The 21,168-nt window shown below is 27.4% G+C and overlaps 2 protein-coding genes across 6 annotated transcripts; both read right to left on the reverse strand.

The window, feature by feature from the left end:
* Nucleotides 1-703: 703 nt before the first annotated feature.
* Nucleotides 704-21,167, reverse strand: LOC114389147 (UPF0481 protein At3g47200-like). Of its 5 annotated transcripts, none has more exons than XM_028349761.1 (3): nucleotides 21,006-21,159; nucleotides 967-2,297; nucleotides 704-898 (listed from the first exon to the last, which is right to left on the reverse strand). In XM_028349761.1, the coding sequence occupies exon 2, from the start codon at nucleotides 2,277-2,279 to the stop codon at nucleotides 972-974; it is 1,308 nt and encodes a 435-aa protein (XP_028205562.1). In that variant the 5' UTR covers nucleotides 2,280-2,297; nucleotides 21,006-21,159; the 3' UTR covers nucleotides 704-898; nucleotides 967-971. The 5 variants fall into 5 exon arrangements, with proteins under 5 accessions (XP_028205562.1, XP_028205561.1, XP_028205563.1 ...); XM_028349760.1 differs by lacking the exon at nucleotides 21,006-21,159 and adding an exon at nucleotides 4,183-4,272; XM_028349762.1 differs by lacking the exon at nucleotides 21,006-21,159 and adding an exon at nucleotides 4,183-4,244 and having other exon boundaries at nucleotides 967-2,291.
* On the reverse strand, nucleotides 10,315-11,640 carry LOC114389146 (UPF0481 protein At3g47200-like). Its single transcript, XM_028349759.1, has one exon. The coding sequence runs from the start codon at nucleotides 11,631-11,633 to the stop codon at nucleotides 10,317-10,319; it is 1,317 nt and encodes a 438-aa protein (XP_028205560.1). The 5' UTR covers nucleotides 11,634-11,640; the 3' UTR covers nucleotides 10,315-10,316.
* Nucleotide 21,168: the final 1 nt, after the last annotated feature.

A 21,168-nucleotide genomic window follows, 5' to 3' on the forward strand; every position in this document is an offset into this window, starting at 1 on the left:
AAATATTATTTAAGATTTTTTGGAATTAATTAAAATTTTTGTGTAAAATGATGAAAATGTCCTTAATTGACTGCAAATGTAGAACCGTAGACTTTTTAACCAAAATAAAATTTAAGAAATACTCTACATTTTAATTTTAATTATAAAAATAATTTAAAGCTTAAAAATCTAAAAAATTCAACATCTAATTTTTTAACTAAAGTGATTTATTTCAGATTTTCAATAACAATATAATAATGACTAAATAGTTTGTTGGTCAAATATATATAATATATTTTTAGATTTAATTTTGTTCTCTTATTGTTTTTGAATTTAATTTAGTCATCTAATTTTTTTTAAAAATTCAATTTGTACATGCGATCTAAATTGAATCATGGTTTTCAAGAGATCACATTTTATGATGGCTTAAAATCATTTAGTGGTGATTTTAAATCTCTAAAAAATATATATTTAGATGGCAGGACAATATTTGCATTACACAACCACGGTTTTAAAAATCAAATGATCAAATTCAACAAAAAAAAATGACTAAATCAAACTAATCTTAAAAATAAGAAGATGAAATCAAATAAAAAATAGAGGAAAAAAATTAATTTAACCTATAATATAAATAATATATATTATGTACCCATTAATAAATAAAATAATTTTTAGGAAATGAAATCGTACACACAATAACAACAATAATAAGAAGCCATAAATATAAAGCGTATACAAAATTAATACAGATCAATATAGAGAGTAAATGAAAGTTATATTGCAACAAAGTAATTAATGTTAAGAACGATAGTAGAATTTTAATTATTTGATGAAAGAAAAGCAACAAGGTACTAAATCACATTACAGAAGTTTCCTTCCCCCAATTGACTTCCCTCTTAACGCCCAAATCCTCAGCTACCTGCATATAACAAAACATATTATTTCCTTCACAATAGTTAAGTATTGATATATATGATCATTTCTTACCTTAATTAAAACAGTGAGATTATTGAACATATAGTCTGAATCAATGTGAGCAAAAGAAGCACAATTGCAGCAACTGTAGATGCTATTTTCCAAGGAGTGTTGAAGTACTCGTGTATGAAAATAGCCTTGTACTTGTTGCGAGGGTTTTCATAGAAACCATTTAAGCTATCGCAGAGAGAGTAGTAGTGTGAATTAAAACGTGGCACAGCAAGATTTGAGTCCAGATTGTTAACCATTGTAGCCACTTTGTTAGCATCACCCATCCAATTGACAATAATTTTGTTATCAACTAGTACATTCACATCTTTTTCAGTGTTGATAAGAAAGTTTAGAATCACTAGGTATTGAGTAATGCTGTTTGTATCATATGAAAGGTGACATTCCTCAAATGTCAATATATTCCTGAAGAACACTTCTGAATTGTCAGTTATATTCAAGATTGGCATTGTCAACACACCCTCATCGGAATAGGTCATGTCAAGTAAGCATTCATTTTCATTTGGACTGACCTTGAATTTAAGACCTGCCTCCCGTAGTTGGCTTGCACTGTATACATGTTTTATACCTTTGCATTCTTTTTGTTCTCTAAGAACAAATTTTGATGACGATATTATACTAGTTCTCATAAGATCGGTGAAGTGCTTTGGGGACTCTGTTGGACACGATGTTGTTCCATATCCCACATGCTTCAAACAGTTGAAAGAAATCTGAAGAAAGGTGGGAAATTCCTGATTCATACCAGCGATGTTGTAAAGTTGTTCAAGAACAAAGAAAGGAAGCTGATTTTCTAGTAGTATCAAGTCCCTCCAAATTTGCATTTGCATCCAGTCTTTTAGCAACACAGGGTCCTTTCCCTGCCAATCTCCATATGTATGACATCTCAAAAAATGCTCGATTATGAAGCAAGCATCAATTAGAATCATCTTTAAGAAATCATCGCTGTTATATTTAATATGCACTGCATAACACCTTCGAATTTCGTCTTCCAAGTTTTGAAGTGTGTCAACAAAGGTTCCCACAGGTACTTGGGTTCGATTTAGAAATGCCTTGAGATACTTCACTTTAAGATCTTCCATTGACTCAAAAATGCTGTCTTCCTTTCCAGCGTCACGTGCTTTGTGAAAAGGGTCAATTGAAACCATTTGAGGTGTGTAGGCTTTGGGATTATTTTCACGAATGGCTGGTGGTACTCTATAAATGCATTGCATATCGAATCCATACATTTCTGGAGGTTCCACATTTTGAAGCTCGTTGGTTAATGTTGTCTCCAAACATTGTTGTTTACTTAATGAATCACTTGTTTGTCCTTCCATTTGGATAAAATTCTGTAGCTATGAGATTGGTAGACATTGATAACCAACATGAAGTTAGATCAAGTATAATATTAATAAATTTGTTTAAATTTCCCTAGTTATGGAACCAAGAGGCAAAGATATACTAATAAAAAAGGACTCAGACAGAATATGACAGAAATGTTGGATGTAATTAATAGATTTTAAAAATTATAGGTTACAGTGCAGTTAAGATAAAGCATAAAGAATAATTGTAATATTAGTATAGCAAAGAATTAACTAAAAAAAATGTCGACAAATGTTTCAAACAATGGTGGATCAACCTACAAAGGTACGGGACTATTCTCTCCAAAGATATATTACATCACTCATTTTCTTATTTCTACACTAACCCCTTAATATTTAATATTTAAAAATATTATGCTAACATCTTTTATATATTATACTGACTTCCTTAATATTTGAAAAACATTACACTAATTCTTCTTTATATATTATACTGACATCCTCTATAAATAAGCGACTATTGTAATCATTATAAAAGATATTGTTTGTAATTTAAGAAATCTCAAGGAGTGTTAATATAATTGTTCCAGTTCTTTTTATTTGAATATATTCAGTAATTTTTATCTTCCCCCATAAAAAATGGTGTTATCCTCATCAAACTCTTGTTTTAAAAAATGGATATAAATGGTTATTAGAGATTTTTGCCCCATCATGATCATTGTAATTTTTAAAAGTTTGGCTTTTAATTTTTTTAATCATGACATTATATATTTTATAAAAGTGTGTAATATTTTTTTTTATAAAATTTATAATTTTTTTACTCCACTGAAAAATAAATAATTGACATTAAAATAAATTAAAAATAATTTATCTGCCAATTTGTTTTTTAAAAAAACATTATTGTAAATATAAGATTTTTTTTATCTAATTAATTAGTGTGACTTTCAACTTTTGGATTAATTAAATTCAAATAAAGAAATGATTTTATTTATCTTTATTGATTCCGGTTCAAACAAAAATAATTGAAGATGTTTCAAGTCTGTTTCTTTTACCACTCAAGGTAGCTTCTTAGTTAATTATTGTTTTGATAATGGTAACAATTGGATTTAAAAAAAATCAAACAAAAGCATGCACATGATAGAAATTATATTGGTTCTTTGAACAAAAGGAAGCAAACAAGAAAATATAATTCCGAAATTGGGGATAATTCATTTGAAGATACATCACCAAAATTGGATAGAGTCCACCATTTGTATTAAAGGGAGACTTAATACACATGTTTTTTAAAGATTGGAGGATTAAAATGAAATATAAATGTATAAGTCACTATTACAAAATATTGTTTTTATGACGCATAATTTATGACGGTTCTAAAGAATCGATTTAGTATATGACGTGATGGTAATTTTATAAGACGGTTATAATAGTATCCGTTGTAGAAGTCACAGTTATAAGTTATATTCACAGACAGTTAGTAACCGTCATAGAAAGTTAATGATGTAATTTTTATTCTAAGATGATTATAGATACAACCGTTATAAAAAAATGAATTTATTAAGACAATCGGTCTTCTAAGGTGTCATCTATAGAACACATTCTAAAACAGTTGTTTATATAATCATCTTAATATATCTTATTTTATAAGACATGTGGATAACCGTCGTAATAAATGATGCACTATTTTATGACACCTTCATTTAAGACGGTTAAAAACCATTATAAAATGGTTTGAAGAACCGACTTAGATTCATGTTTGTGTAGTAATGAATTTATAATCAAATTTTACCGAAAATATAAGAATTGAAAATATATTTCATAAAAATAAAAAAATAAAATCGGAAGGAGAGACACTTCAAAATTATCGTTAATGCTACAATACATGTCTGGACTAAATAAAGCAAAAAGGAGGAGAAGGAACCTGATGCTGAAATTGTTGAGGAATATATAAGATTAATATTCAGTTCTGATTGATCTCATTTTGCCGGAATGCCTCCAGCTTTATATAGTAATATTCCTTGCAGGCGTTCTTCAAAGTCAACACCATCATGTATGAAATGAACAGAATTCGAAAGCTGTGATTACTTGCTCTTTGTTAATGTATTTAGTCAATTGTCGAACAATTGGCTCTTAGTATAGCTATAATTAATTGCAGCTGTCACATGCATTCAAATATGTCATGAAATGTAATTAATAATTTTTTTTTAAAATTATAGGGTATAATGCAATTTGGATAAGAGATACAAAATAAATGTAATATTGACATAGAAACAAAATAAAAAAGTATTGATCAATGTTCCAAACGAGAATATTAACTATTGTAAATATTGTCCAATAATTTTAACGTTTTAGTTATTTACTCATATATTTAGTACATTTTTATTAAATAAAATACAAGTCATTAATTACTCAATTATATTACTCATATATGTTGCCATGATATGTTAATGATGACATAAATTATATGGAGATGAGAATCTATATTCATCTAATTTTTAAAATTATTTTAATTTGATGGTGCTGTCTAAATTGATCAAATGGAATTAGGAAACCTTATTTAATTTATATAGTATTTTAAAATCACTTATTAAAATCATAGGGTATACCGCAGTTAAGATAAAGCATAAAGAATAATTGTAATATTAGTATAGAAAAGAATTAACTAAAAAAAATGTCGACAAATGTTTCAAACCATGGTGGATCAACTACAAAGGTACGTGACAGTTCTTTCCAAAGATATATGACATCACTCATTTTCTTACTTCTACGCTAACTCCTTAATATTTAATATTTTAAAAAATTATGCTAACATCTCTTATATATTATATTAAGTTCCTTAATATTTGAAAAACATAGCACTAATTCTTCTTTATATGTTATACTCACAACCTCTGTAAATAAGTAAGACTATTGTAATCATTTTAAAAAAAAAATTGTTTGTAATTTGAACAAATCTCAAGGACTGCTAATATAATTGTTCTAGTTATTTTTATTTGAATATATTCAGTTATTTTTATTTTTTCCCCATAAAAAATGGTGTTATCCTTATCAAACTGTTTTTTTTAAAATGGATATAAAAGGTTATTAGAGATTTTTGACCCCATCATGATAATTTCAATTTTTAAAAGTTTGGTTTTTAATTTTTTTTATCATGACACTATATATTTTATTTAAGTGTTTGATATTTTTTCATAAAATTTATAATTTTTTTTACTCCACTGAAAAATAAATAATTGACATTAAAATAAATGAAAATATATAAAAATAGAGTATTGCAATTAGGTTACAACAAATAAAATTAATAATTTACATTAAAATAAATTGAAAATAATTTATCTATCAATCTTAAAAAAAACATTATTGTAAATATAAGTTATTTTGTTTATCTAATCAGTTTGACTTTCAACTTTTGGATTAATTAAATTCAAATAAACAAATTATTTTTTTTATCTTTATTGATTCCTGTTCAAATAAGAATAATTGAAGATGTTTCAAGCCTTTGTTCTACCACTCAAGGTAGCTTTGTAGTCCTGATCCTTGTTTTAATAAAAGTAACAATTGGATAAAAAAAATCAAACAAAAGCATGCACACGATAGAAATTATCTTGGTTCCTTGAATAAAATGAAGCAAACAAGAAAATATAATTCCAAAATTGGGGATAACTCATTTGAAGATACATCACCAAATTTGGATAGAATCCACCATTTGTATTCAAGGGAGACTTAATACACATGTTTTTTTAAAGTTTGAGGATTAAAATGATCAATATAAATGTATAAGATTATAATCAAATTTTACCGAAAATATAAGAACTGAAAATATATTTTATCAAAAGAAAGAAAAGAAAATCAGAAGGAGACACTTCAAAATTATCGTTACGGCTACAAGATAATACATGTCTGACAATATATATATATATATATTCTTGTATGGATCGAAATGAAAAATATAGTAACTATTTAACTAAATAGAGCAAAAAGGAGGAGAAGGACCCTGATGCTCAAATTGTTGAGGAATATATAAAACTGTTTAATAATTTTTTTTAATAAAATTTATAAATTATTTTTTTTACTCCACTGAAAAATAAATAATTGACATTAAAATAAATGAAAAATATATAAAAATAGAGTATGACAGTTAGGTTACAACAAATAAAATTAATAATTGACATTAAAATAAATTAATAATAATTTATCTATCAATTTTAAAAAAACATTATTGTAAATATATGATATTTTGTTTATCTAATTAGTGTGACCTTTAACTTTTGGGTTAATTAAATTCAAATAAAGAAATGATTTTATTTATCTTTATTGATTCCGGTTCAAAGAAGAATGATTGAAGATGTTTCAAGTCTTTCTTCTACCACTCAAGGTAGCTTTGTAGTCCTGATCCTTGTTTTTAATAAAAGTAACAATTGGATTAAAAAAAAAAAAGCATGCACCCAATAGAAATTATCTTAATTGGTTCCTTGAACAAAATGAAGCAAACAAGAAAATATAATTCCAAAATTGGGGATAATTCATTTAAAGATACATCACCAAAATTGGATAGAAACCATTAAAGGGAGACTTAATTAACACACATGTTTTTCAAAGTTTGATGATTAAAATGATCAATATAAAAGTATAAGATTATAATCAAATTTTACCGAAAATATAAAAATTGAAAATATATTTTATCAAAATAAAAAAAAAATTAGAAGGAGAGACACTTCAAAATTATCGTTAATGCTACAAGAAGATACATGTCTGACCATATATATATATATATATATATATGTATGTATGAATTGAAATGAAAAATATAATGACTATTTAACTAAATAGAGCAAAAAGGAGGAAAAGGAACTGATGCTCAAATTGTAGAGGAATATATAAGATTAATCTTCAGCAATTCACCATGTCTGATTGATCTCATTTTTCCGGAATAATGCTTCCAGTAGTTCTTCAAAGTCAACACCATCATGTATGGGTAGAATTCGAAAGCTGTGATTACTTGCTCTTTGTTAATATATTTAGTCAATGATAATATTATTGTATGTTCTTTCCGGCTGGATTAATGTATGATTCAATTGTCGAACAATTGGCTCTTAGTATAGCTATAATTAATTGCAGCTGTCGCATGCATTCAAATATAATATGACAGACATATGTCATGAGATGTAATTAATAATTTTTTTAAAATTATAAGGTATAACGCAATTTGGATAAGAAATACAAAATAAATGTAATATTGACATAGAAACAAAATATATAAAAAAAATATTGATCAATGTTCCAAACGAGAATATTAACTATTGTAAATGTTGTCCAATAATTTTAACGTTTTAGTTATTTACTCATATATTTAGTACATTTTTATTAAATAAAATACAAGTATTTAATTAATCAATTATATTATTTTTGTTTTTTTTACATATTCACTCTTGAAAGAAAAAACTCTATTAACATGATTGTATAATTTAGATCCCTTAAAATTTTGTATTACACATTTGGTTTCTCAAATTTTTATAATTTACCAATTTTACTCTACTATTAGTGTGTTGTCTATTTTTAACAAAAAATATGTTGACATGATATGTTAATGATGACATAAATCATATGGAGATTAGAATATATATTCATGTGTTTGTTAGAAGTTAAAGACTTAACTCATTTTTAAGAATTTATTTTTTACGTGTTTCTTCATCATCCTATTCACATATAAAGGAACAGCAATCTTACATGTTTGAGATCGATCATTTCTCCTTTTTTCTTATTCAACGTCATTTATTTATTTATTAATATTTTTATTTTTAAATTAAAATAAATTTAAAAATTCCCAATAATTAAAATTATGTACCAAATATTTTTTTAACTAAAGTGATTTATTTCATATTTTAATAACCATATAATATTGGTTAAATTAGTTTGTTGGATCTCTATTTTATTTTTTAGGTTTGATATGCTTTTTTAATTTTTTTTATTCAATTTAATTCTCTAATTTTTTAAATTATTTTAATTTGATGGTGCTGGTTAAATTGATCAAATGAAATTAAGAAACCTTACTTTATATAGTATTTTAAAATCCCTTAGTAACGTTACAAAACACATATTTAGATGGTAGAATCAAATTTAGAGGACAGAATGAGTCAAATTATCTAAGATATTTAGATTATACTGATTTTGGAATATATAGTTACTTTGTTTATTTATCAAATGGATTATAATCTGATTATTAATATGCTTCCCTTTAACTTGCAAATCTATTCTACTTACCATAAAGAAATCAAGCTAAGCTATGTTAGTTTGATGACGAATACTTCGTGAGAAAAATATATATTCTTGCTGGGAGCAGAGTGAAAACTCCATGTTAATACCACTTCAAATTGTTTGATTTTAGTTTAACTTAGTACGTAATAATTCAAGCATGATGTGAAAGATAAAATTGAACAAATAATACCATCCAGAGCATATTTTGCTTCAAATTTGCCGTTGATGTAAAATTTAATCAACAAAAATTAAATTGAAAAATTTTAACTAAATTTATTGAGGTATTAAAATGATAAGTTTCTACATGATGAGAAACAATTTGAATGACATTGAAGTTGTGTTGGATCAGCATGCTAGGTGTCATTGGTGGTGTTTATATAGAGTCATGCATAGATGAGTCACACAGTAAAGGTTGGATGATCAATAACTATTAGATACAAGTTGAATTGAATAGGAGAGGGTGCTTACGTAGAACCACGCCAATCCACCGATGCATGCACCAGTGCCAATACCAAAAGCATATGCAGGGTGAGAAGGACAAAAAAAAAAAAAAAACTAAAGTAACTCACACACCTTGCCATAAAAACTATAGTACAATTTATTAGGTAGTATAAGACTGTTAAGTATCTATGATCTTAATTAATCTTCATACAATATATATTTAAGTTTTTCAAGGTTATCAAATTAGGATTTGAATTGTGAATTGTTGAGCTAATGAATAATTACTTCAAATATCAATGGTCAATGCAAAAAAATATACAAATAAATAAATAAAATAACTTAAACAGAAGTATTGCAGAAGAAAATTATTAGTTATATGAGTTTTATGAAGCCTTTATTTTATAAGAAAGAAAATGAAGCAATTGAATAACTATATAGAACATATGTGTTCAATGAGTAAATGACAAATAAAGTAGTGAAAATAAGTTCAGAAGTATTTCTTTAATTTTTTTTTTCATGCTAAAATTTAAGCTTATATATCTTATCAGTTTTTCCATGAGAAATGGTGAAAGTAGAAAGAGAAAGAAAAAAATTAATGAATCATTGAATTGTATGATTCGTATTGAAGATATGAAATTGCTGCATAGATTCATTCATATATTGTGAGATGTGAAGTTATAATACGAATAAATAACTGAATCATATTGAATTGTAATATTTGAATTGTGCGTGAAATTGTAAGATTACAATTACTATAGCAATAACATATAGTAAAACAATATACATACATACATAAGGATGCCTTTGAACCCGTTGTGCCCAACCAAACACGGTAAGATATATTAATTGATTCAAAATGTACAAGTTTTTTTTTTTTTTACAAGCATTCAAAACGTACAAGAACGAAGGAAGACAATATATTTTGCTTGATTTATTTATTCCTAAGTTCCCCTTGGTTTGAATTATTGATTACTTTACATTAACACAAGCAAAATGACTATATCATTAATCCAAGTTCCGGGCTAGATAGAGTGGCATAGCACACAACTCCCATAGATTTTTCAGGGGCTTTTATTATTGAAGGGTCTCCCAAAATTAATGGAGATTGTGGAAATGGCTTGGTCCTGAAGGAGGAATAAAGCCTTTTAGAAGGAAATTGGAACCTTTACCTGAATCCATTAGCATCATAGAAGCTCCTTTTTTGTTATTTTCTTGCTCCATAGACTGAAAATTTGGTCGAGTTGCACACACACTGGTATTGTTTGCTAATAACTTATTATTTATCAGTTGTGACTCGGCTCGTTCGCTCACAATAGTTAAGTGTGTGTGTATATATATATAGATCATTTCTTACCTTAATTAAAACAGTGAGATTATTGAACATATAGTCTGAATCACTGTGAGCAAAAGAAGCACAACTGCAGCAACTGTAGATGCTATTGTCCAAGGAGCGTCGAAGTACTCGTTTATGAAGAGTCTGAACCTAGCCTTGTACTTGTTGCGAGGATTTTCATAGAATTCATTTAAGCTATTGCAGAGAGAGTAGTAGTGTGAATTGAAGTCTGGCATTGCAAGATTTGAGTCCAGATTGTTAACCATTGTAGCCACTTTATTAGCATCACCCATCCAATTGACAATAATTTTGTTATCAACTAGTACATTCACATCTTTTTCAGTGTTGATAAGAAAATGTAGAATCACTAGGTATTGAGTAATGATGTTTGTATCATCTGAAAGGTGACATTCCTCAAATGCCACTATATTCCTGAAGAACATTTCTGAATCGTCACCTATATTCAAGATTGGCATTGTCAACACACCCTCATCGGAATAGGTGATGTCAAGTATGCATTCATTTTCATTTGGACTGACCTTGAACTTAAGACCTGCCTCCCGTAGTTGGCTTGCACTGTATACATGTTTTATTCCTTTGCATTCTTCTTCTTCTCTAAGAACAAATTTTGATGACGATATTATACTAGTTCTCATAAGATCGGTGAAGTGCTTTGGGGACTCTGTTGGACACGATGATGTTCCATATCCTACATACTTCAAGCAGTTGAAAGAAATATGAAGAAAGGAGGGAAATTCCTGATTCATACCAGCGAGGTTGTAAAGTTGTTCAAGAACAAAGAATGGAAGCTGATTTTCTAGTAGTCTCAAGTCACTCCTAATTTGCATTAGCATCCAGTCTTTTAGCAACACAGGGTCCTTTCCCTGCCAATCTTCATATGTATGATATCTCAAAAAAAGCTCAATTATGAAGCAAGCATCAATTAGAATCATCTTTAAGAAATCATCGCTGTTATATTTAATATGCACTGCATAACAACTTCGAATTTCGTCTTCCAACTTTTGAAGTGTGTCAACAAAGGTTCCCACAGGTACTTGAGTTCGATTTAGAAATGCCTTGAGATAATTCACTTTAAGCTCTTCCATTGACTCAAAAATGCTGTCTTCCTTTCCAGCGTAACGTGCTTTGTGAAAAGGGCCAATTGAAACAATTTGAGGTGTGTAGGCTTTGGGATTAGTTTCACGAATGTCTGGTGGTACTCTATAAATGCATTGCATATCGAGTTCATACCTTTCTGGAGGTTTCACATTTTGAAGCATGTTGGTTAATTTTGTCTCCAAACATTGTTGTTCATTCATTGTATCTCTTGATTGTCCTTCCATTTGGTTAAAATTCTGTAGCTTCGAGATTAATAGATCGACATTAATTGATAACGAACATGAAATTGGACCAAGGATAATATTGATAAATTTCGTTACAGTTTCCCTAGTTTTTTTAAGAGAGCAATAAAATTTCCCTAAGAGACAATAAAAAGGACTCAAACATTACAAAGGCTTTAAATGAAGGTAATAGATTTTGTTAAGTTATAAGGGTATACCACAATTATGTAAAACATACAAAATAAATGTATATTAGAATAATTTTTTAAAGAATAAAATGTCGACCAATGTTCCAAAATTAGAATATTAACTGCCGAAATATTGTCCAATAAGTTTAACTTTTCAGTTATTTTATCAGTCTTTACATTTTCATTTCCATTAATTATAAAACATGTAATTGCTTTTTTTTTTTTGTTTTTTATACACTCAATTTATATATATATGCTTTTTATATGTTTCAAAATAATATGAATTACTACTACTATTATCTTGTGAGTTATGTCCTTGTCTATACCCAATTCTCTAATTATTTTTACATTCTTTTAGGAGTAAATAATTATATATGTCAAAAAATAATAATTGCGTTCAAAATATGTGCTTTTATAATTTATACATGTCATAGAAAAGAAAAATAATAGCGGAAATAATATTAAAAAGTTTTTTTTGTTTCTTTAGAACTTATAAAGTTAGCTTTAATACAATGAGACACAAGAAATAACTGCAGTAAAAATCAACACCTAAATACGAAGTCAAGAGTTTAAATTGTAAAGTCACCACGTTGAAGAAAGTTATACCAAATTATCAGCTTGGAAATTGCGTGAAAAATCAATATGCATTGAAAAAAATAAAAATTATAATTAAATAAATATTTAATTTTTTTGTCTCTAATAATGTTTTTTATTTATTTTAGTTCCCCTAAATTTTGGTCACATTTCGCGTGCCTTGATTTTATTTTTTTGGGCTCTTTTGTTTTTATATATATATATATATATATATATATATATATATATATATATATATATATATATATATATATATATATATATATACACACACACTAAAGGAACCGCTAGCTGAGCCTAGTGATGATAATTTGGTTAGTATGAATAAAATGATAAGTTAAAATAACAATTTAACTATTATACACAAAAAAATATTTAAAATAACATGATCTTTATGTGTGCATGAAAAAAAAAATTAATAATTTATAATTAGATAATAATGTAGAATTATTTTAAGATTATTTAGTTCCTCTATGTATGATTTTCTCACATTTATTTTCATTTGAATACTCTCTTTTCATAAAAAGGTGAATTTCATAACTTCTAACACGCATATAGGTGAATTCCAAGTAAACCGAACTTCAGAACATGAATTGAAACAAAGCACAGTCAATCAAACTAATACCAGTGTAGAAATACACATATTCAGTGTGAAGTCACGGGGTCAAAGAAAACTCACTCAATTAGAACTTCAGAAGCAGAGTACAACAATCTCTTCTGTGCCTCTTTCAAGGACTCTTAATGCTTCTTTATTTTAATGAGTTTTCTGTTCCTTCTTATCATTTCTCTGCCTCTTTGCTTCCCTTTTACGTGCATGTCTATTTTTTTCATTGTTAATTGTTATTAATATTCTTGCTCCTTCTACCCTCTATTCTTTGCGTGTTCTGCACCTCTTCTCAAGTTCTGATGCTCGCTCTTTTTTCATTCGTATCAAATTTATCTTTTTTCACTCTTTCTTTTGAACAAATTAACCAATTAACTTTCATTCCCAATCAAATTTACAACTCTCCCCATCTTCGGTAATAGCATAAGCATAGTTTAAAAAAGGGTGAGTTTGATACTTACCCATTTCAATCTGTTATTTGTTCAGTAATATTTTCTAACTAATCAATGCACATGTCCTTTTTATTTATTTGACGTCAAAGTACTGGATTTCATTCCATCAAAGAAAAGGAATCATTTACATCTTTAGCAATAATAGAGTTCACGCCACGAGGCATTTCATCAAACCAGTACATTTCCTGAAAATTTGAAGACAAGGAAGCAAGATTGCGTGTTGCCTTCTATACGTGTCAAATTAAACTATTAATTATTTCAAGAGGAATGTCAGCTGTAATACTTACTTTCTAACATTCTCTAATCGATTTCATTGAAATTTATTAAAAATTATTAAATTTTGGTGGATTTCACTTTTAAATCTTGATAAAGACCAAAATTAATGATTTTTTTTTTTATAGATTTCAATGACTGAGTATTAAAAATAGAATGCACTAGTATTTATTTTATTGATGGGAAATATGAAAACACAATAACAAACTCTATAATAGATTAATAAATAACAGAAATAAATTCTCTTAAACTTATAAGAATCTTGAGAAGCGCCAATGAAATATAGAAAGCAAAATAGAAATTAAGAAGAAGAAAAAAAAAAGAGCAGAGACACAATTTGTTTAATGTACAAAATCTTTCAATGCAAAGGTAAAATCCCACGGGTCGTCCAGACTAAGAAATAATTCTATTTTAATCAATGAAGATATAAGAAAACCTCAAAACATGCTACAGACTCAAATCAAACCAAACCTCCAATTAATATAATAGAAACAAAAAAAACCCAAAATATATAACAAATAATGCGAAACACTTATCTCTATCTATAGATATCTTTTTCCTTATCCAACCTAACAATTTGAAGTATCATGCGTGTAAAACATGCTGTCCAAAAATCAATCCAATCCAACGGTAAAGGAATCCATAGTTGTAATATGAAAAACGCTATTCAGCGGGTATTCAAAAAATCACAATGATTTTTCCTCTCCTTTTTCTCTTACCTATTTTCTCCTCTCAAATGAATCTCTCTTTAATCTGACCCCTCTTTACTTAAATAAGTGAAACATAAGAATTTTCTCATTTGAATCTTTACTCCACATACTAAGAAAAGCCGAAACTACATATAATCATCATTATTTGAGGCAAATAGCGCATCAATTTCTCAAACTACATATAATCAATTGTTGTTAATAAAAGCGAGTAGCAAAAAAGATCCCATCCTTGTGTCCAAATGTAAGCATATCCTAAAACTCGCACGACTTTGTGAACTATTTGGTAGTTCTTCCATTATTTCCTTAATTTTTCCTAGCTTGACATGGTGAAAGTAAATGGTATATCAAAAGTAATTCCATCGTGAAGGAATTGATAGAGAATTCCTTACTCACTTTGCTGCAAGTCAAATCTATGAAGAAAGGGGTTAACGTTTGAAAATCTGGAAATTCTTAAATGGCTCTCGTTTTTGCATTAGATAAGACTTTTTTTTTTCTGCAGTAAAAATAGTATTATAATTTAATTGTTTTGGTTCATGCCTTTACGTGCCTAAAAAATATAGCAGTTTCTGTTTTTATTATGTATTGTCACGACAGGGACTAAAACAAGTGAAGAAGAATATTGTATGGATCAAAATCAAAAGATAGGACTAAAAAAGTGTCATATTTACAAGAAAAAAAAACATATTTAGGTAATTATTTTATTACATTGCTGAAATGAATCCAATATTTGTACCATATATGTAGACAACTAATTAAGGAAATTTTTAGTTCGCCTTTTTTTGTTCTTGATTGTAGTTTATAGCTCTAGGTAATTGTTTGGTTAAAAATTTTAGATGTTAATTTATAGGGAATTATCATTTTTGGTTCATTATTTTTTAGAATTTTTTTTATATTGATAGGTTTAGTTTTAAAATTTTTATTCTAGTCCTTTATGTTTTTAAAAGTTTTATTTTGATACATTAAATTTTAAAATTTTTATTTTGGTTATTTATATTTTTTGAAACTTCTATTTTAATATTTTTTTTTGTTTTCTGTTAAAAATATTAGTGTTATGTTAATCTTGGGTTTCTAGGCATTTGGGTTTCTAGCCATTTGGATTTGGTATATGTGAGGGTATTGTTTTGTAATGGTAACTAGGAACACAAAAAAATTATTAGGTTTGACTTGTGAAAAAAATAAGTGGTTCAAACGTGATTTATTTATTTAAATGAGTTTAATTAAAAGTTAGGATTTGCTTTGTTTAAAAAAAAAAGAAACTAAAGTTTACGCTTGACTTGTCTTATTTAAAAAAGTAAAGCTTAAATTCGGCTTGTCTTAGCTTATTCAATTCACTTATGACTTAATTTTCTTAATTTAAAAAAGAAATTATTAAATTATTTAACTTAATTAATTTAGTATTTAATAAAAATAGGTTATTAAACATGTAATATGATATGGTGAGACTTACGTGTGTGTATATATATATAAACAAATTATTCATTAGTCGAACTTGAGAAGTTTACGAATATTTTGACTCATTTATGCTCTTAATTGTAACACTTTGATTCTCATCTTATTTTTATTAAATTTTTTTTTTCATTATTTCTAATCATCAATGTACTGGAAAACTTAAATTACGAGAGACACAATTAAGAATATTGAGTATATTCACTTATAATTTTTAATAATTTATTTGAAACAAAGTGAAACAATTGTTAAAATATTCAAAATACACTTAAAAGTAGTTATTATTAGGGAAAATTAATAGAAGTAATTAAAAGTTTGAGAAAAATACAATTCTAAGATTAAAATAGTAATCAGAATAATAAAATATAATTTAAGAATTTTGGGAATTAATTAAAATTCTTGTGTAAAATGATTAAAATATCCTTAATTGACTGCAAATGTAGAACCGTAGACTTTTTAACCAAAATAAAATTTAAGAAATACTCTACATTTTAATTTTAATTATAAAAATTATTTTAAGCTTAAAAATCTAAAAAATTCAACATCTAATTTTTTTAACTAAAGTGATTTATTTCAGATTTTCAATAACAATATAATCATGGCTAAATTAGTTTGTTGGTCCAATAATATATTTTTAGGTTTAATTTTGTTCTCTTACTGATCATGAATTCAATTTAATCATCTAATTTAGTGGTGATTTTAAATGGCTAAAAAATATACATTTAGATGGTTGGACAAAATTTGCATTACACAACCACTTGCATTGATTTTAAAAATCAAAGGATCAAATTCAACAAAAAAAAGACTAAATCAAACTAATCTTAAAAATTAGAACATGAAATCAAATAAAAAAAAGAGAAAAAAAAATTAATTTAACCTATAATATAAATAATATATAATATGTATCCATTAATAAATAAAATAATTTTTAGGAAATGAAATCGAATACACAATAACAATAATAATAAGTAGCTATATATATAAAGCGTATACAAAATTAATACAGATCAATATAGAGAGTAAATAAAAGTTATATTGCAACAAATAATTAATGTTAAGAAGGATAGTAGAATTTTAATTATTTGATGAAAGAAAAGCAACAAGGTACTAAATCACATTACAGAAGTTTCCTTCCCCCAATTGACTTCCACTTCCCTGTTAACGGCCCAAATCCTCAGCTACCTGCGCATAACAAAACTTATTATTTATCAGTTGTGACTCGGCTCGTTCCCTCACAATAGTTAAGTATTGATATATATATATATATATATATATCATGATTTCTTACCTTAATTAAAACAGTGAGTTTATTGAACATATAGTCTGAATCAATGTGAGCAAAAGAAGCACAATTGCAGCAACTGTAGATGCTATTTTCCAAGGAGTGTTGAAGTAATCGTGTTTGAAGATAGCCTTGTACTTGTTGCAAGGACTTTCATAGAAATCATTTAAGCTATTGCAGAGAGAGAAATACACTGGATTGAAACGTGGCATCCCAATATTTGAGCCCAGACTGTTAACCATTGTAGCCACTGCATTAGCATCACCCATCCAATTGACAATAATTTTCTTATCAACTAGTACATTCACATCTTTTTCAGTGTTGATAAGAAAATCTAGAATCTTTCGGTATTGAGTAATGATGTTTGTATCATCTGAAAGGTGACATTCCTCAAATGCCACTATATTCCTGAAGAACACTTCTGAATCGTCAGCTATATTCAAGATTGGCATTGTCAACACACCGTCACTAGAATAGGTCAAGTCAAGTAAGCATTCATTTTCATTTGGACTGACCTTGAATTTAAGACCTGCCTCCCGCAGTTGGCCTGCACTGTATACATGTTTTATTACTTTGCATTCTTCTTCTTTTCTAAGAACAAATTTTGATGATGATATTATACTAGTTCTCATAAGATCGGTGAAGTGCTTTGGGGACTCTGTTGGGCACCATGTTCCACATCCCACACGCTTCAAGCAGTTGAAAGAAATATGAAGAAAGGAGGGAAATTCCTGATTCATACCAGCGAGGTTGTAAAGTTGTTTAAGAACAAAGAAAGGAAGCTGATTTTCTAGTAGTATCAAGTCGCTCTTAATTTGCATTCGCATCCAGTCTTTTAGCAACACAGGGTCCTTTCCCCGCCAATAGTTGTATCTATAGAGTCTCAAAAAAAGCTCAATTATGAAGCAACCATCAATGAGAATCATCTTTAAGAAATCATCGCTGTTATATTTAATACGCACTGCATAACAACTTCGAATTTTGTCTTCCAACGCTTGAAGTGTGACAACAAAGGTTCCCATAGGTATTTGGGTTCGATTTAGAAATGCCTTGAGATACTTCACTTTAAGCTCTTCCATTGACTCAAAAATGATGTCTTCCTTTCCAGCATCACGTGCTTTGTGTAAAGGGCCAATTGAAACAATTTGAGGTGTGTAAGCTTTGGGATTAGTTTCACGAATGACTGGTGGTACTCTATAAATGCATTGCATATCGAATGCATACATTTCTGGAGGTTGGACATTTTGAAGCTCGTTGGTTAATTTTGTCTTCAAACATTGTTGTTTACTTAATGAATCACTTATTTGTCCTTCCATTTGGATAAAAGTCTGTAGCTATGAGATTCATAGACATCGATAACAAACATGAAGTTAGATAAGTATAATGTTAACAAATTTCGTTTAAATTTCCCCAGTTATGGAACCAAGAAGAGGCAAATTCAAAGGACTCAAATAAAATGTGACAGAGACATCGGGTGTAATATAATATGAAAATTCCAATAAATGAATTAAAAGGAGTTTTTTTCCTAGAGAGGATTGGGGTTGGGGTTGAAGGTTACTAACTCATATTTTCCATAGAGTCTTTAGTCTTTAGTCTTTAGTGAGTGTCATTTTGTTCCATGAAAGGTGTCGTATGATATTGGGCCACTAGGCCAGCAGCACACAACCACACAGCAACATAAAAATCGCATAACACACAAACACTTGAGGATTGGTTCGGTTTGGGCCATTTCCAAAATGATATGTTATTGTTGTTGGAATTGGTTCCAAATTTCTGGTCGGATCCCAAATTTAAGGTTATTAATCTCACAGTTAAGGCAAAATAATAGAATATCAATATATATATCAATAAAATTTTCTAAAATTAATATTTATATCAATATTGTAAATATAATAGATGATTTAATTTATCTAATTAATGAGACTTTCAACTTAGAATATATATATATATATATATATATATATATATATATATATATATATATATATATATATAAACGTGTAAGGGTGTAATACTATTTGTTTCCTCAAACTTTGACTTACTGATTTTCATTTGAATACTTTCTTACCATAAAGAGGTGAATTCATAGCTTCTAACACGCATATGGGATATTTTCCATGCTTTGATATAAGTGAACTATTTAACAAAATGTAACCACATGACATTAAACTCTTGATATTCATCATCCACATAAATATACCAATTTTTTAATTTTAGTTTATTTTTTAGAAGCCACACGTATAAAGAGCTGATATTGTTGTTGGAAATGACAACAAATTTCTGATGAGATCCCGAGTTTAAGGTTATTAGAGTATACCACAGTTAGGGAAATTAAAAACTGATAAAATTAAAATAATATTTAAATTAAAACATATAAAATAATAAAATCATCAATTTTTAGAAAAATAAAATATATAAAATTAATATAATATTTAAATTAAAACATATAAAAGAATGATTCAAACAACATTCATTTTTATAAAAGTAAATGTTAACATATTCCCGACAACATCAATGAAAATCGAATTTAAGAATTGTTCAAATAATATGTTTTTATAATAAAAATCGATTTAACATCTTTACAACATTATCAGTTTTTTAAAAAACGATGATAAGAATTGTTCAAACATCGTTGGTTTTTTATAAAAATTTATGTTAATATAGAAAGACAACATAAATTTTTAAAAATTAAATGTTAATAAACTTATATTATTTATAATTATGCCATCATATTTTCTTAACATCTATTTTTATAAAACTAAGAAAAAATCCATTTCAATTTCAATTATTTTTATAAGATAAAATCTATCTTATAAAAATAATTGAAAAATACATTAAAAAGATATGATATATGTGGTATGGAAGTAGGTCAACATTTCTATTGGCAAATAGAAAATTTGAGGGCCAGCTTTATTTAAGAGAGAATGGACAGTGAATCAAAGGCTTCCCTTTTCTTTCTTGGTTTTTTGGAATTAAGAGCTCTGAATCAATAAAAACTGAGAATATTGATTCACGAAAAAACAAGGCAGAGCCTGCTTAACAACAACAAGAATAAGGACAATTCTTCTCTCTACGAAATTTCTGATACGCGAAATTTGAAAAAATCAGAAAACATAAAGAAAGTGACAAATATTTTTTAGTTTTAACTCTACAGAAATGGTTGCGTTAAAACACTATTATTTAGTAGTGAAAAACTGATAAAACTAATATAACATTTAAATTAAAAAATAAAATGATAAATCAATCAAATTTTCAAAAAAATAATTTTAACTATTGTAAATATAAAAATGATTTTATTTATATAATTAATGTGATATTTTAGGGATATAAATTTAAATAAAGAAAAATATAAACTTCATGTAGTTGTCGAAAAGATTGAGACTGAAATACATGTCTATAATAAAATGTGTGTTTAGTTTTATGTTGAAAGGTCTTCAAATAAATAACCTTGAATCAAAAGTTTCAGATTCTTATTTTTCTCAAGACGTGTATAAAAATGTGTGTTTTTTCAACCTAACTTAAACCAAACACATGTATCGCGCGGGTTACAATCATTTTTATTTTGAAGTGTCTGCTTCTCTTTTACTTTCAAATGATTTATCCCCAGTCTTGGAACAAGATTTATTGTTTTGCTTCATTTTGTTCAGGAAACTAAAATACTTCCTAGTCTGATTTTTGTTACCTTGTGTTACTTTTATTAAAACAAGAGTCAGGACTGTAAAGCTACCTGATGAAGTTACAGAAAAAAATCGTCAAATATTCTTGTGTGGATATAGGAATAAGAAAAGATAATAACTGACTAGGGCAAAAAGGAGGAGAAGGGAACCTGATCGATGGTCAAATTGTTGAGGATTAATCTTCAGCAAGAAGCACAGATCCTCACTTCAGCAATTCAGCTACTGCTTCAGCATATTCATCTCATTTTGCTTGAATAAGGCTTCCTGCTTTATAGACATAAACCAACACCATGTATGACCGATATTCATTTA

Source organism: Glycine soja, chromosome 16, assembly GCF_004193775.1.
Source record: "Glycine soja cultivar W05 chromosome 16, ASM419377v2, whole genome shotgun sequence".
Lineage (NCBI taxonomy): Eukaryota > Viridiplantae > Streptophyta > Magnoliopsida > Fabales > Fabaceae > Glycine > Glycine soja.

Coding starts and splice junctions, on each gene's coding strand:
- LOC114389146 (XM_028349759.1), bottom strand. CDS start 11,633: ATGGAAGGACAATCAAGAGATACAATGAATGAACAACAATGTTTGGAG.
- LOC114389147 (XM_028349761.1), bottom strand. CDS start 2,279: ATGGAAGGACAAACAAGTGATTCATTAAGTAAACAACAATGTTTGGAG.